The sequence below is a fragment of the Vombatus ursinus genome, unplaced genomic scaffold (assembly GCF_900497805.2).
Source record: "Vombatus ursinus unplaced genomic scaffold, bare-nosed wombat genome assembly UNPS02009824.1, whole genome shotgun sequence".
Lineage (NCBI taxonomy): Eukaryota > Metazoa > Chordata > Mammalia > Diprotodontia > Vombatidae > Vombatus > Vombatus ursinus.
Genome location: NW_020949602.1, coordinates 6837601 through 6851791, shown reverse-complemented (window position 1 = coordinate 6851791; position 14191 = coordinate 6837601). Strand labels below are relative to the sequence as shown.

Here is a 14191-nt window from a genome sequence, read left to right as displayed (position 1 = left end):
TATAATCATTTATTTTATCAAACCTGTATCAAAGGTTTTGAATGTGCTCTCTTATCTCCAGTTCTAACATTTCTAATCATCATTTTTCACTAGACTTCTGAAGGAATTTAAGGCACATTGCTATCGGGGAAGCTTACTCATTTACCACCTAATTAATAAGTAGGCATTGGGTAGAATGTGGTCCTGGATGGGGCAGAGGCCACGTGGAAGACAAATCGCCCAGGGCTGTTGGGTACCCACCTTACCCCAAAGTGGCAGTTTAGAATAAGGCAGTTTGGGTTCATCTCCCCTTTCTGATGCTACCTAGGGGACATTGAATGAGGTCTTTCTAAGGCTCGAGTTCTTAACTTGTGGGTCCATGAATTCGATTTTTTATTTTGTTTTGTTTAGATTCTGATTGATTTTAAAACGTGATTCTGAGAAGACATTCAAAGGCTTTGCCAACCTTCCAAACATGTTGGGAGCTCCTTCTCTAAGATGTCTTGAGTTCTACAACAGGGTTGCTCAAACTTCCTTGGACTCAGTTCTTTTCTCTTGTTTCCAGGGTACCATACTGATGACCAACTTGACTGGCTTGCACAGGGACCCCAAGGAGTGGGCTACCCCAGAAACCTTCAACCCGGAACATTTTCTAGAGAACGGTCAATTTAAGAAGAGAGAATCCTTTCTGCCTTTCTCAATGGGTAAGCCACACTCAGTAGGAAGGAGGCCCTAGGCCAGGAGGCACCAACTTTTTTAACATTAAGAAATTTTGCAGACTCTACTCCCTAAAACCCACAATCATGTGATGGAGCATATACTCCTAATATTCATTGATTGGGAAAATACATTACCACAAAATTTAAAATACAAGACCTTTACATAGGTTTTTAAAGTCTGCAATAAAGATAACCTCCCTTTGGAGTTTCACAGGCATCCCATGAGGTAGGTAATACAAGTGCCCATTTCACAGATGAAGAAACTAAAACTCACAGATTTTAAGTGATCTGTCCACAGTTACAGTTTTGAAGTCACCCAGATGTAATCACCCCCAGGTCCCTGCATTCTGTCCACTATGCCTCCCAGATGCCAAGGTGTAATGGGCTCAGCAAATCTCTCAAGTGCATTTGTATTCTATTCACCACAAGAGCACCTACAACTACGTGAAAATAATACCTACAAGCTAATCTGCAAGGGACATGGCATATGTCTGACCCCGGGCTGTCTATGGAAACAGGAATAGCTGTTTTGCATTTTTTTAGACAATTGTGGTTAAGTGACTTGCCCAGGGTCACACGGCTAGTAAGTGTCAAGTGTTTGGTCTGAGGATGGATTTGAACTCAGGTCCTCTTGACTTCAGGGCTGGTGCTCTATCCACCGTGCCACCTAGCTGCCCCTTGTTTTGCATTCTTTAAAGAACAGCTATGTGGTTCAAGTGAGGAAAGTTTCATCCTCAGGTCTGGTTTTGCCTGATGGTTTTACAGATCATTTGCTAGGACCCCAGAATTAGCCACCACCCATTAGCTCTGGTACTCCCCATCTGGGTATCCTTGGATACTTAAAGATCCTGGGCCTCATTTTCCTCATCTATCAAATGATGGGTTTAGACTAGATGACCAATAAGGTTCCTTCCAGCTCTGAAGCCATGACCCAAGAATCCCAGGATTTCAAAGCTAGAGGATCTGAGTTTTAATTATGCCTCTTCTTAGTTGTGTGACTTTCAGTGACTCAGATGCTCTCTGGGGCTGTTTCTTTAATGTCTAATAAATAAAGGGTTGGAGTAAGTGGCCTGGAAAGTCTCCTACACCCTCAAATCTGTGATATCCTGATCCTAAGTAAATACAAAGAATTTCAGTATGGAGAAAGTCCTTACAACTGGAGGTAGCCTCTGAGCTGAACCTTGAAAGAAGTTGGGGGCTCTAATGGGCAGGAGGGAGGAGAAGGTGCCAACTAATCTGGGGCAGCAGCCTGTGCTGTGCAAAGGGATGAAGGTGGGAACAACAAGGTCCTACCAAGCTGGGCGGCCTCATTTGTCCTTCTTGGAGGTGGCATGCTCACTTGTCAGGCTTATCAGTTGGGGGTGTCCTTCCTCCAGCGGCCATGCTAGATGACTCCTGAGACATCAAATTATGTTTATTTCCTTCACTTACAAACTTACATCTATAAAAAATTATTTTAAAAAATTATCAAAATATCAAACTTATTTAAAAATTAATAAATTCAAAATGAAGAATGTCATTTAAGAAATTTTTAAAAATTTAATTGGTCTCATTTTTGAATCATTAAAATGTATTTATGTTTTATTAAAAGTAATAGATATATAATTTATATAGTGTTTACAGTTTCCAAAGTGTTACTGTCCCTACAATTTCTAAAATGTTATCATTCCTACGGGGTCTACTTCTCATCATCTCTCACCTGGACCCCTGAAAGAGGCTCCCACATGATCTCCTTGTTTCACATCACTCCCCAAACCAATCCATCCTCCACCCAGATGCCACAATGAATTTCCTCAAGTGTAAGTCTGACCATATTATACCCTGACCTCACCTCTGCTCAGGGAGCTCCTAGGCTTCCCTGTTGCCTCTAAGATCAAATATGAACTGCCCTGAGATTGACTGCTCCTCATAATCTGGTCTTATCCTACCTTTACCCTCCACTAACTATTTCTGGGTGCTATTCTGCCCACACCACTCTTATCTTTTGATTCCATGCCTTGGCACTGGCTGTCCTCCAGCTCCCTCCTCACTTTTACCTATCAGGATATCTGGCTTCCTTCAACATCCAGGTCCAATACCACTTTCTCCAGGATGCCCTTCGTGGTCCCACTTCTCTGTGTGTATTTCACATATACCTATTTATAAACATGATTCTCTTTCTCATTAGAATGTAAGCTCCTTTAGCACCAGAATCATTTCTGCTTTTTCCTTTTATCTCCAACACTTAGCTCAGTGCCTGGCATATAGTAAGCGCTGAATAGAAACCTAGGCAGGTAGGTGATACAATGGGTAGAGTGCTGGGCTTGAAATTAGGGAGACCTGAGTTCAAATTTGGCCTCAGACACTTATTAGCTGGACAAGTCATTTAAGCACTGTTTGCTTAATCTATAAAATGGGTAGAATGGTAGCACTTACATCCCAGAGTTGTTTTGAGAATTATATCAGATGATATTTTAAAGAACTTTGCCCACTTCAAAGAGTTTCATAAGTGTTAGCTATTATTATTATTACAAAAGGTTTGTTCAATGAATTAATTAGTTCACCTGACTGTGATAATGCTTGTACTAGAGTACTTTGTAAACCTGAAATCGTTAGATATAAGTCATCTCTTGTTATTCTGGAAAGTGTTGTGTCTATTATTTAAAGGGGGAGAGAAGGACATGATCATATCACTTAACTTCCCTGAGACTTAGTTCCCAAATCTGTAAAATACAGAGCTGGACCAGAAGGTTTTCTGAGGTCCCTTGGAACTCTCAGTCTCTGATCTTCTGATTCTCCTGGCTCCAATTCCTGCCCACTCTCCATTTGGATATAAGTATACATCATTTATTTTCTTGCATATTTCAAAAAGAAGGTGGAAAGAGGGGAACTACTTGACTGGCATTTCTCAGATAAACAATAACAAACTAAGGGCTGATACCTCAGGGGCATTGAAAAGTCCCAGGATCATTCAGTTAACCCATTATTTGTTTCTGTGATACCAAACAGCTGGTTTGACCAGGTCTTGTCATGGCATTGAGGTTGTTGGCACACAGCCTAAGTCTCCTCATGGCTGGAATGTCCCCTTCTCCCGTCACAAATAACATGAACTTCCTAAGAACAGCTCCCGGGAGAAAGGAATACTGACGGCTCCTTCATGCCTTTGGGAAAGGTGACCAGGCGTGCACTTAGTATCCAAACTAATCAAGGCTGGTTACCCAGCTAATGGGGTCTGTTCAGTTCTACCTCTTTTCTTTCTAAACCTCCTCCTTCAGGAAAGTTGATAGTTTCAAGTCAAGCTGTTTCTGAGACAATAACCCACTGCCCATCATAGTATTTCCTCCTTGCTAGGACCTGCCAGAGACAGGTCAGAACTTTCTCTCTTTCCTCAAGTCTTAGAGAGTGGGTTCGAGCCCCGAGTGCCTGTGACTTGCCAAATATCACCCAACTAGTGTGAGAAGCAAGACCCAAGATGAGCTTTCTGAATCTAGGATCAGAGGTGGTTTTTTGTTTGTTTGTTTTGTTTTTGTTTTTGTTTTTGTTTTTGATGCTGATGAGAGCAGAGTGATATTGTAAGGCTAACAAAGGCCTGACATGCATTATCCCATTCAGCCTTCACAGCACCCCAGTGAGGCACATACCAATATTGTTTGCATTTGACAGATAACAATATTGTCAATATTAATTATAGTCATAGTCATAGTAGTAGTAGTAGTACTAGTAGTAGTAGTATTACTACTACTACTACTGCTACTACTACTACCGGGTACTTATAAAGTCCTTTAAAGTTTGTAAAGCCCTTTACATCTTTCTGTTGTAAGCTAGTTGCTATTTTTATCCCCATTTTACACATGAGGAAACTGAGGTTGAGAACAGTTAGGTGACTTGCCCAGGGTCACACTGCTTCTAAGTGTCAGGGTTATGATTTGAACTGAGTTCTTCCTGACCCCAGTTCCTACACTTTCTCCAGTACACCTGCCTGGTTTATATTCAGAGAATGACTTTGTTTTTGCTAAGGTTACACAGAAGCAGGATCTTAGACCCAGACCTAGAAGGGCCCTTGGAGGCCACATCATCCAGCTCCATCATTTCACAGATGAGGAAACTTGGGCCCACCCAGGTTAAGTGACTTGTCCAAAGCCACCCTGCTGAGGGGCATCCAAGGTGGGATCTGAACTCAGATCCTCTGCCTACAGATGGAGTATTTCACCTGTTGGAAGTCTCTGAGGTTGGCAGCAGCATGGCATGGTAGATGTGGTGTCTGAAGCAAGGAAGATGGGCTCAAATGCCATCTCTGTTATTAGCATTGTGGCTGTGGACAAGTCACTGAATAGCCTTAATACCCATCTCAGTGCTAGGATTCAGAGCAGTACCTGGAGACCCCAACCCTGACCCACTGCCAGTGCTGAACATTAGAGATTTACTGCTTTTGTTCTCCTTGCCTTTCAGGAAAGAGGGTGTGCCTGGGAGAACTGCTGGCTCGGACTGAGCTCTTCCTTTTCTTCACTTGCCTGCTCCAGAAATTCACGTTCCAGGCTCCCCCAAACACCCAGCTGAGCCAGGACTTCAGATATGGCTTAACCCTCTCTCCCGTCTCCTACAAAATCTGTGCCCTTCCTCGAGCGATGTAGGCCAAACTAGGCCTGTAGGATGGTCTTCCAAGGGGGAGGGGAAAGGACCTGGAGCCATCCTCATCCTCCGAGGTTACCTTTTGCTGTTTGGGTGGGGAAAGGGAAAGAAATCAAGAAGAGAAGAAAAGAGAGAGACAAAGGGAGGGTATCTGTGGCCCAATTTGAAACTTCCTGCTCACAAGGAGAGACATTAATGCCATCAAAAGGAAAGTAGAAAGAGTCCTTACTAGATTTGGAATCCAAGGACCTGAGTTCAAATCCCAGCCCTGCTAATTACTAGCTGGGTGACCTTGAGCTAGTCACTTGAACTTCTGCCTCCGTTTCCACATCTAAAATGAGGAAGAGGAAGGTCTTTAAGGTCCCCTCCAATTCTAAATCTAAAACCTTGTATTGCTATGAACAGAGAATCAATGCTTTTCCTCCCCTGCTTTAGGGCCAGAGGGTTTGTTTTTGTTTAGTTATTTGTATCTGTCCTGCTCTTATAAATCATACAGTGGGTGTGATTTTAGGAGAGGCTTTAGAGAGTTTACATGGGTTACGGGAGGCATTAACAGGTTAAAGAGGGTGATCCTTAGAGATCCTTAGAGATTGTAAGCTCCTTGTGCGCAGAGACGGTTTTCTTTGTTTCTGGATCTACAGCATCCAGCCCAGTGCCGGCATGGAGAAAGAACCCAATAAATATCAGGATTGTTTCATCTCTAAACCATTCACTTTCATATGCATTATTTCCTTTGACTTTCACAGTGTGAAATCTTAATCTGACAGCTGATGAGCTGGATTCCTCAATCCTAATAAAAGTCTTATCATAGGTGATAAATCATAATCACTCCACTATTAATTAGAGTCACTAACATAATCATATATGAACATATAATTAATTATTATAGGAGCTAGGTATTCCCACACATTGAGCATTGCTAATCTGTTAAAGTTCCATATTCCTGTAAAGGTTCCTTCTTCTTTTCAGAGATCCTTACACAAGGTAGCTTTCCATGTGGATAATGGAAACTTTTGTAATACCCCAGCCAATCAGAAAGTGCAAATGCCCATGTGAATCAATGTGATCAATGTTCCTCATTTATTGTTTATGCTCCCTTTTCTATTCTTCCTCCATTATACCTGTAAAAATGCTCTGTGGGTTCACAATGATGTCCTTGTACCAAATGAGGTGGTCTCAGACCCATTTTATTGGCAAATTGCAACACATTGCTAATAAAGCAATTGTGCTTGGACTTCATTTGCTTCCATTTCTCTTATTTGCAGATTCTAATCATGGCAACAACAACCCTCTATAGTGAGTTGGGGTAGCCCCAGTTTACAGAAGGGGAAATGAAAAAGAGTTTACTAAATCAAAGCCTAAAAATTAAAAAAAAAAAAAACACATTCCCCAAGAAAAGGGATGGTCATAACCATCTCTGCCAGTCTTTAGAGGCAGAACCAACAATTCAAGTCCAAAGTGACTTCATATTTCTCTGAATATCTTTTCAATTCATTTCATTTAGGTTCAGTGAATTGAGTTCAATCCTAGAAGCGTTAAGCACCTACTATGTACCAGATACTACGAGAGCTGCTGGGACTAGAGCATCAAAATCAGAAATGAAAAATGGTCCATAGTGTTGGTTGTTTGTATCACTCTCTAGGCAGTAGCCTACAAAGTGAAGTCTGTGTCTCCTAAGGGCTTCCCAATATCATCATTTGGGACACAGAAAGTAGATATTGGGACTTTCATCTAGCTTTATTTTTACTTAAATTTTAAAAAGGAGGTAAGTTTTCCAATATTTAATATGAGTTGATCCTGAGAGGTAACCTCCTCCCTTGGTAAACAAGTCATGCTTAAGGAGGAGCTGGCATCACACAATACAGAGGGTGTTGATAGTCAAGCTATCACAGGTTCATTTTCTTTAGGTATTATTCATTTTCTCTACAAGTCAAACATTTATTGGGCACCTACTATGTGCATTAGCACCTACTACTGTGCTAAGTGCTATCAAAAATTCCCCTGAACTTGTCTTTTTGAGTTGCCATATTTTCCAGTAACGCTGGACTCAGAGCATACAGGAGACCCTGAACATGACAAAGATGAAGCCCCCTTGGAGTCAAAGAGTTTATTGTACCCAAATACATGCATACATACATATATGTTAATACACACATATATATGTATATATATATGTGTGTATGTACATATATGTGTGTGTGTGTATTTGCATAAAATAAGATCCTTAAATAATCAATTTCCAGAGGGGAGTCATTTATGGAATATTTGTGTTACATCAATGAAAAAGTCCATTTTTATTTGGACTTCGAACTTAGTATCAAAATAATATCTGACCATAATGCACGTCTTGTGGTACAAACATGTTGTGAAGAACTTATTTAATATGCACTGTTTTGAAACTGATTACTTAACTGTTATGCTATGTCTTTTGCTATAATTAAAGTTAACTTGGTATCTTTAATGTAAATTCATTTGTGTATCATAGGTCATCTTATAAAAAGTATTCTATAGCCTATGTTTTTATTGAGGCTTAAAATCCTTATATGTCACTATTCTTTCTGTGGCTGGAGGGATGGGAGTGGAATTGAGTGATTTAACTGAATCAGAATTAATTTAAATTATGTAACATTTAAATATGGAATTCCAAAATAATAATTGGTAAAAAAAATTGTAATGTAAAAAATTTGTAAATATTTTGAGAAAACAATAAGATAAATTTTTATGTAATTTGAAAAGCTTTGAGAGTTCTTGCCTTCTGAGGTATTTAAAATGCTTAGTGTGTATTTGGATTTCTTTCATTTATCAATGTAACAGGCCTTTGGGTTGTTGTTAACCATGTTTATGTCAGGCAGAGTCACCTTGTACCCAGGCCTCTGAACCAGGTGCAGATACTCCTTCCACCATGCCAGGCTACCACTGCAGAGCTCCAGGACTGTACTTTAAGCCCAACCCCTGAGATTCCAGAAAGGCACACAGCTGGATGGGGGTATATTATTGTTGCATCCCAACATTAAGCTCTCGGTAACCAAGGGTTAGGATGATAAGGACACTATTCCTCTCCTCCAGTTGTACCAGGTGGGTCTCAAAGTCCAGCTGCCTCTAATGCTGAGAAGCCCCACGATTGGCTATTGAGCCCTCATCCCATCTCACCCCACTCAGCTGCTAAGAGGAGTGGAGATGACCTCAGGCAGCCAGGGAAGGTTTTACCCTTCCTGGCTCAGGCTGGATTTGGTTTGGTTCCAGACGCCCTTTTGTTCTTCTCTGAAAAGCTCAAAGTTTTTGGTTCTCCCCTTTCCCCCCCCCCCCCTTTTTTTTTTTTTTTTTTTTTTTTTTTTGGAAATAGAGGGAAATTTAAAGTAGACAAAGAGAAAAGCTTTAAGCCGAGGGGCCAGTCCCCAGGGCTTGGGTTGTCTCACTAATGGCTTCATATGCAGCCTATTCATTCAAGCAGTCACTTCCTATTGGCAGAAGACTCATTGCATTGTCCAAAGACAGAATCATGGACACAGAGCCCCAGAGGTCCCAGGACTTAGCACAGGCCTCCCCATGGAACTTAATAAATGCTTATTAAATTGAATTAAGGTCATCTAGTCCAACCCAAAACAGAAAATCAGTCTCCACAATTAGCTTTTAATAAATATTTGCTGACTGACTGACTCCCCAACATGCCGAAGAAGTGGTCATCCAGCTTCTGATGGCAGATGGGAATTTAAAAATACATTGCAGGAGTGCTTAGCATAGTGCCCGGTGCATAGTAGGGGCTACAATAAATGTTCATTGTATTTAATTGCTGGTCCAAGAAAATTTTTTGTGTCAGTTGTCATGCCTAATCCTTCTAGTCTCTTTTAAGCCTGCAGTGCTGGAGAACTCACCACTTCCTGAAGGAGTCCTTTCCAATTTTGGATAGTACTGCCTCTAACTCTACAATTTAGAGAGCAACAAGGATGGTGAAGGGCCTTGAGGCCACATCGTATGAGGACTGGATGAAGGAACTAGAGATGTTTAGGATGGAGAAGAGAAGATTTGATGGGCATATGATAGGATTGCCATACAAAGAAGGGGTCAGACATATTCTCTTTGACCCCAGAAGCCAGAACCAGGAGCAAAGAATGGAAACAAAGCAAGGAAGGCAATTAAGGCTGAATGTCTGGAAAAAAGATCCTAGCCATGAGGGCTTTCCTCACATGCAATGGGCTCCCCCTTCTTGGAGACCTTCAATCATAGGCTGGTGATCCCTTTTGTCAAATATCTTATAGCCAGGAATCTCTTCTCTAAATAGGCTGGACTAAATGGCCACTCAGCTTATGCATTTCTGTAACTCCTGCCTGTTGTTCCTAGTCTTAACAGCCGGGACTGCACAGAAAACATCTAATTCTTTGCTTTGTGACAGCCCTTAAAATATTCATCTGGTTATCAAGGACCCTGATAAGCTTCAGCTCCATCAATGGATCCTTATATGGCAAAGCATCGAGTCACCTCGTCCTCACGGACACCTTTATCAACATCCTTCCTAAAATGTGGCGTCCAGAACTGAACCCAATACTCCAGACAGGGTCTACCTGGGCAAAGGAAAGCAGGACAGGTCACATCCATTGTTCTGAACACAAATTCTTGTTGATGTTGCCACTATCCCTGTGTAGGAGTTCTTAAAGACCTAACATCTGTGAATTTTATTTTACTTTGACAGCTGAATTTCAATAAAATTGGCTTCTTTTGCATTAATAAAAACAATGTTCTGAGAAGAGAACCATTGGCTTCACCAGACTTCCAAAGCAGTTAGAATGGGTTGACTGATGGGCCTCAGATAAGGTGAGCCCCTGGATAGAGGATGATAAGGCTCTGAACTGCCTATGTCAGAAAGTCAACAAGTGTTTATTGTGTACCCCCTATATGCCAGGCACTGTACTAAGAGGTGAGCATACAAAGAAAGACAAAGGCAGTCCCCAGATTCAAGAAGCTCACAAGGTATAGTGCAAGGTATAGACAGGGTGAATTGCTGGTAATCCTAAAGAGAAGGCCCCAGGATGGCTAGGAAAGGCCTGCTGTAGAAGGTAGGATTTGAGCCATTTCCTGACTCCTTGCCTAGAATGCTCTGGCTCCCTATTTCCAGCTTCCATTCAGGATTCAGCTCAACTCTATCTTCTTCAAGAGGCCCTTTCTAATCCTCCCAGTCACTACTGCTTCCTCCTTTCAGATCAACTTCACATTCTCTGCATATTTCTTGGATGGACTCATGTATAAGCACACTGTCTCCCCCATTAGAATGTACCATCCTTGAAGGCAGAGACTATTTTTTGCTTTTTATAGCTCCAGCATTTAGCACAGTGCTTGGCATATAGTGAGGGCTTTATGCTTAAGTGCTTATTAACCAACTGAAAAAAGCCAGGGAATCGAAAAGTTAGAAGGAAAGAAGAACATACCAGGCATGAGGGACAGCCAGTGCAAAGGCTTAAAGGTGGGAGATCTCAGAGTTAGAAGGAATCTTCACCCAGAATGAAATAAGAATCTCCTTTACAACCAATCCAGTGGCTTCTGTGTGAACTGTATATACATGTATCTATATCTATATGCATGTCTGTGTATATACATGAATATAGATATAGATACAGACAGATATATGTACACAGATATATCCATGTATGATTGTGTATTGAGATTAAAATTGCTTCTGTACCATTTTGTATTGGTCCTATTTATAATTAATTGGTTTTGCCCTGTAACTGCCTAAGTCACAGTCATTCATCTGAACTTAGTGCAGAAATTCAACTGGCTTATGAGTTAAACTCTCCTGCCAATCATGGTTCTATTCTTGCCTAAAGGAAATGTTATCCTTTGGGGATGTGAGTAGACACCAGGGAGTCTGGTCTAGTGTCTTTACACCACCAAGAGATACTTCAAGGATCTCTTTTGCTATTCCAAGAAATCTGGGCACTATCTCTAACTGAGCAGGAGACTCAAACAATGAACATTTCTTAGTCACAGGAAAGAAGAAGGAGGTTGTTTCTAGCCCCTCATTCCTGACTTCATATTGTTTCCCACACCTCAGTTATGTAACCAATCATGTTGTCTTCAACCCCATGATATCATCAACCAGTTGTATTATTTCCCTACCTACCCTGTTCCATTCTTTGTTCTAATCTCATAAAAAGGAACTCGGTACCCATCTCAGGGTCTTTGGCTCACTGAAGCAGTCATTGACCTGATTTATTAACAGGCAGCTCCCCTGTTAATAAACTATTATCTTGCTCACAGAAAAAATCTACCTTCGTTGAATTTCACTTATGACAGTATACAATATGTATATAATTTGTATATATGTATACATACATGTACATATATATATATATAATTTATGTACCATATTATATATCATTCACATTTATTGAATACCTACTGTGTGCCAGCACTGTGCTAGGTGCTGGGGATATAAAGAAAAGAAAAAGCCAGTCTCTGCTCCCAAGGAGCTCCCTTCCTAATGAAGGATACAACATGGAAACAACTGTGGATATACAAGCTATATACCACACATATATAAATATGTAATATGTTATATATGTATACAAACATATATAGTCACATAATATGTGTGTGCCCATATATATTATTATATAATATGCAGTATATATGTACTTATACACACACAGAAAAGGGGGAGACAGAGACAGAAAGAAGACATAAAGACAGAGAGAGGGAGGAGACAGTGCGAGAGGGAGAGGGAGAGATTTCAACATCAGCTACAAAAAGAAACAAAAATCTGAGTTTTGGTACATTTATCCCTATTACCATTCAGTTCAATTCAATACATTTATTAAAAACCCACTATGTACCGACCATTGTGCTAGGACCTAAGGATAGAAATACACAAGGAGAGATTCCCTGCTCTCAAAAGGTTGTCATTTGTGTGGTTCAGAGAAAAGAGTACTGACTCTGGAGTCTTAGGACCTGGGTTCAAATTCAACCTCTGATACTTATAACCTGTGTGACTGTGGGCTACTCACTTAATTTTTTTTGTTTGTTTTTTGGTGAGGCAATTGGGGTTAAGTGACTTGCCCAGGGTCACATAGCTAGTAAGTGTTATGTGTCTGAGGCCAGATTTGAACTCAGATCCTCCTGACTCCAAGGCCAGAGCTCTATCCATTGTGCCACCTAACTGCCCCTCACTTAACTTCTGAGAGACTCAGTTTCCTCATCTGGAAAAAGAGGAGTTAGGACAAAATGGCATCTGGGGCCCTTTCTAGATTGTGCTCCATAACCCTCTAAGTAAACGTATAACTGGATATAAAACATACTGAAAGATGAGGTCATTGGGAAGGGGAAGGATGGAGCTAGCAGGTGGCAGGGGGCCCTGAGGCAAGCTCTGAAGGAAGCCAGGAATTTCCAGAGGTAGAGGGGAGGAGCGAGGGCATTCCAGACGTGGTGGTGGGTAATGGGCTGACATGCACAAGTTGTAGCAAGGAGACCAGTATGGTGGGATGAAGACTGTGTGAAGAGCAGTGATGAATGCAAAAACCAGGAAGGTAGCCAGGAGTTTGTACTTGATCCTAGAGGCAATAGGGAGTCACTGCAGTTTCTTGAACAGGGCAGTGACAATCAGCCCTATGCTTCAGAACTATCACTTTTCCAACTATGTAGGGAATGGATCAAACAGGAGAGATTGGAGGCAGAGGTCATTCTACAACCTTTGCTGTCTCAACTCTCCACCATTACTGGTAACTCTTCAAAGGTCACCAAAACTAGCTGCTCAGTCATTACATCTGTGAGTTTTCCCTGTTCAGGTTCACCTCTCTTAGACGAGTTATTACCCTGAGCAAGGAAAACTCACAGATGGGCAGCAGTCTCAGGAATTTGTAACCTGTGTGACCTTTGAGCAACTCACTTCACCCTCAGTTAAGTCATCTGTAAAATGAAACAACTGGACTAGATGACCTCTAATGTCCCTTCCAGGTCAAGTGAAGACCCTGCCCTCATGCCAGGGCACCTGCTCTACTTTCTTGGGTCTGTCCCTCCCATGTGGCCAGGCCACGTGGATCGCTAAGCTGATTCTCTACCACTAACTGGCACCCACCACTTCCATCTGATCCCAGTGCCTCACAAAGGTTGGCCAGCTCTCCCTCACTCATCCACTATGAAGTCCCAAAATAGTTTTCTCTTCACTTTATCAGCCTTAGTCATTCAGCACTTATAAAAGTACCTGCTCAATCCCAATTCCCCTTAATGGTCATCTGCCTTTGGTCAAAACATTTGGCAACATTGAGCCCTTAATACTTACTTTTTATACCTCAAATCTGAGAATTTGTGGGTGTTATTTCTCCATTTCTGATCTTCCTGCTGTCTTTAACTGACAGAATTTTACAGTTAGAAAATCCCAGGGAGGTAGTGACCTGTCTGCAGTTCAATAGCCACGTGGACTGGGGCTGGCCCTCAAAATCAGTCACTTCAGTAGCTGTTTGGTTTTTTTTTTGTATTGTTTGTTTTGTTTTGATTTGTTTTGTTTTTTACAAATCAATATAAACTTCACACATGTGATATTACCTAAGATTTTGGGAGTCCTATATTATACCTTTTAAGTAAAAGTCTGCAGTGAAGACTCTGGACACCTTATGATCTCCTAGCCCCTCTGACCAATGACAGTCCTGCTCTCAAAATCCAGAATTCCAAAAGAATCATCCATTTGAGAAGCATCCTTCACCATTTAAAAGAACTGGACTGTGTATGATTGGGCCAATCTGTTATTACCCAAGACTATATGACACCTAATATGAAAATTCTCATGGAGTTTGTTATAGTTTTCATTAAAATTTCGCTTTTTTGTGTGTCTCTTCCTGCCTAACCCCCACCCCCACCAAGTTATAAGCAGATTCAATAGGTTTAAAGTATAAAAAGAC

General features: G+C 41.2%; 1 protein-coding gene across 2 annotated transcripts in view; it reads left to right on the top strand.

The window, feature by feature from the left end:
- Positions 1-7436, top strand: part of LOC114036268 (cytochrome P450 2J2-like) — a 40532-nt gene extending 33096 nt beyond the window's left edge. For both annotated transcript variants that reach the window (XM_027852712.1, XM_027852713.1), the window contains 2 exons: positions 545-683; positions 5127-7436. In XM_027852712.1, the coding sequence (XP_027708513.1) occupies positions 545-683; positions 5127-5308 (321 nt within the window). In that variant the 3' untranslated portion in view covers positions 5309-7436. The remainder of the gene's footprint in view (positions 1-544; positions 684-5126) is intronic.
- Positions 7437-14191: the final 6755 nt, after the last annotated feature.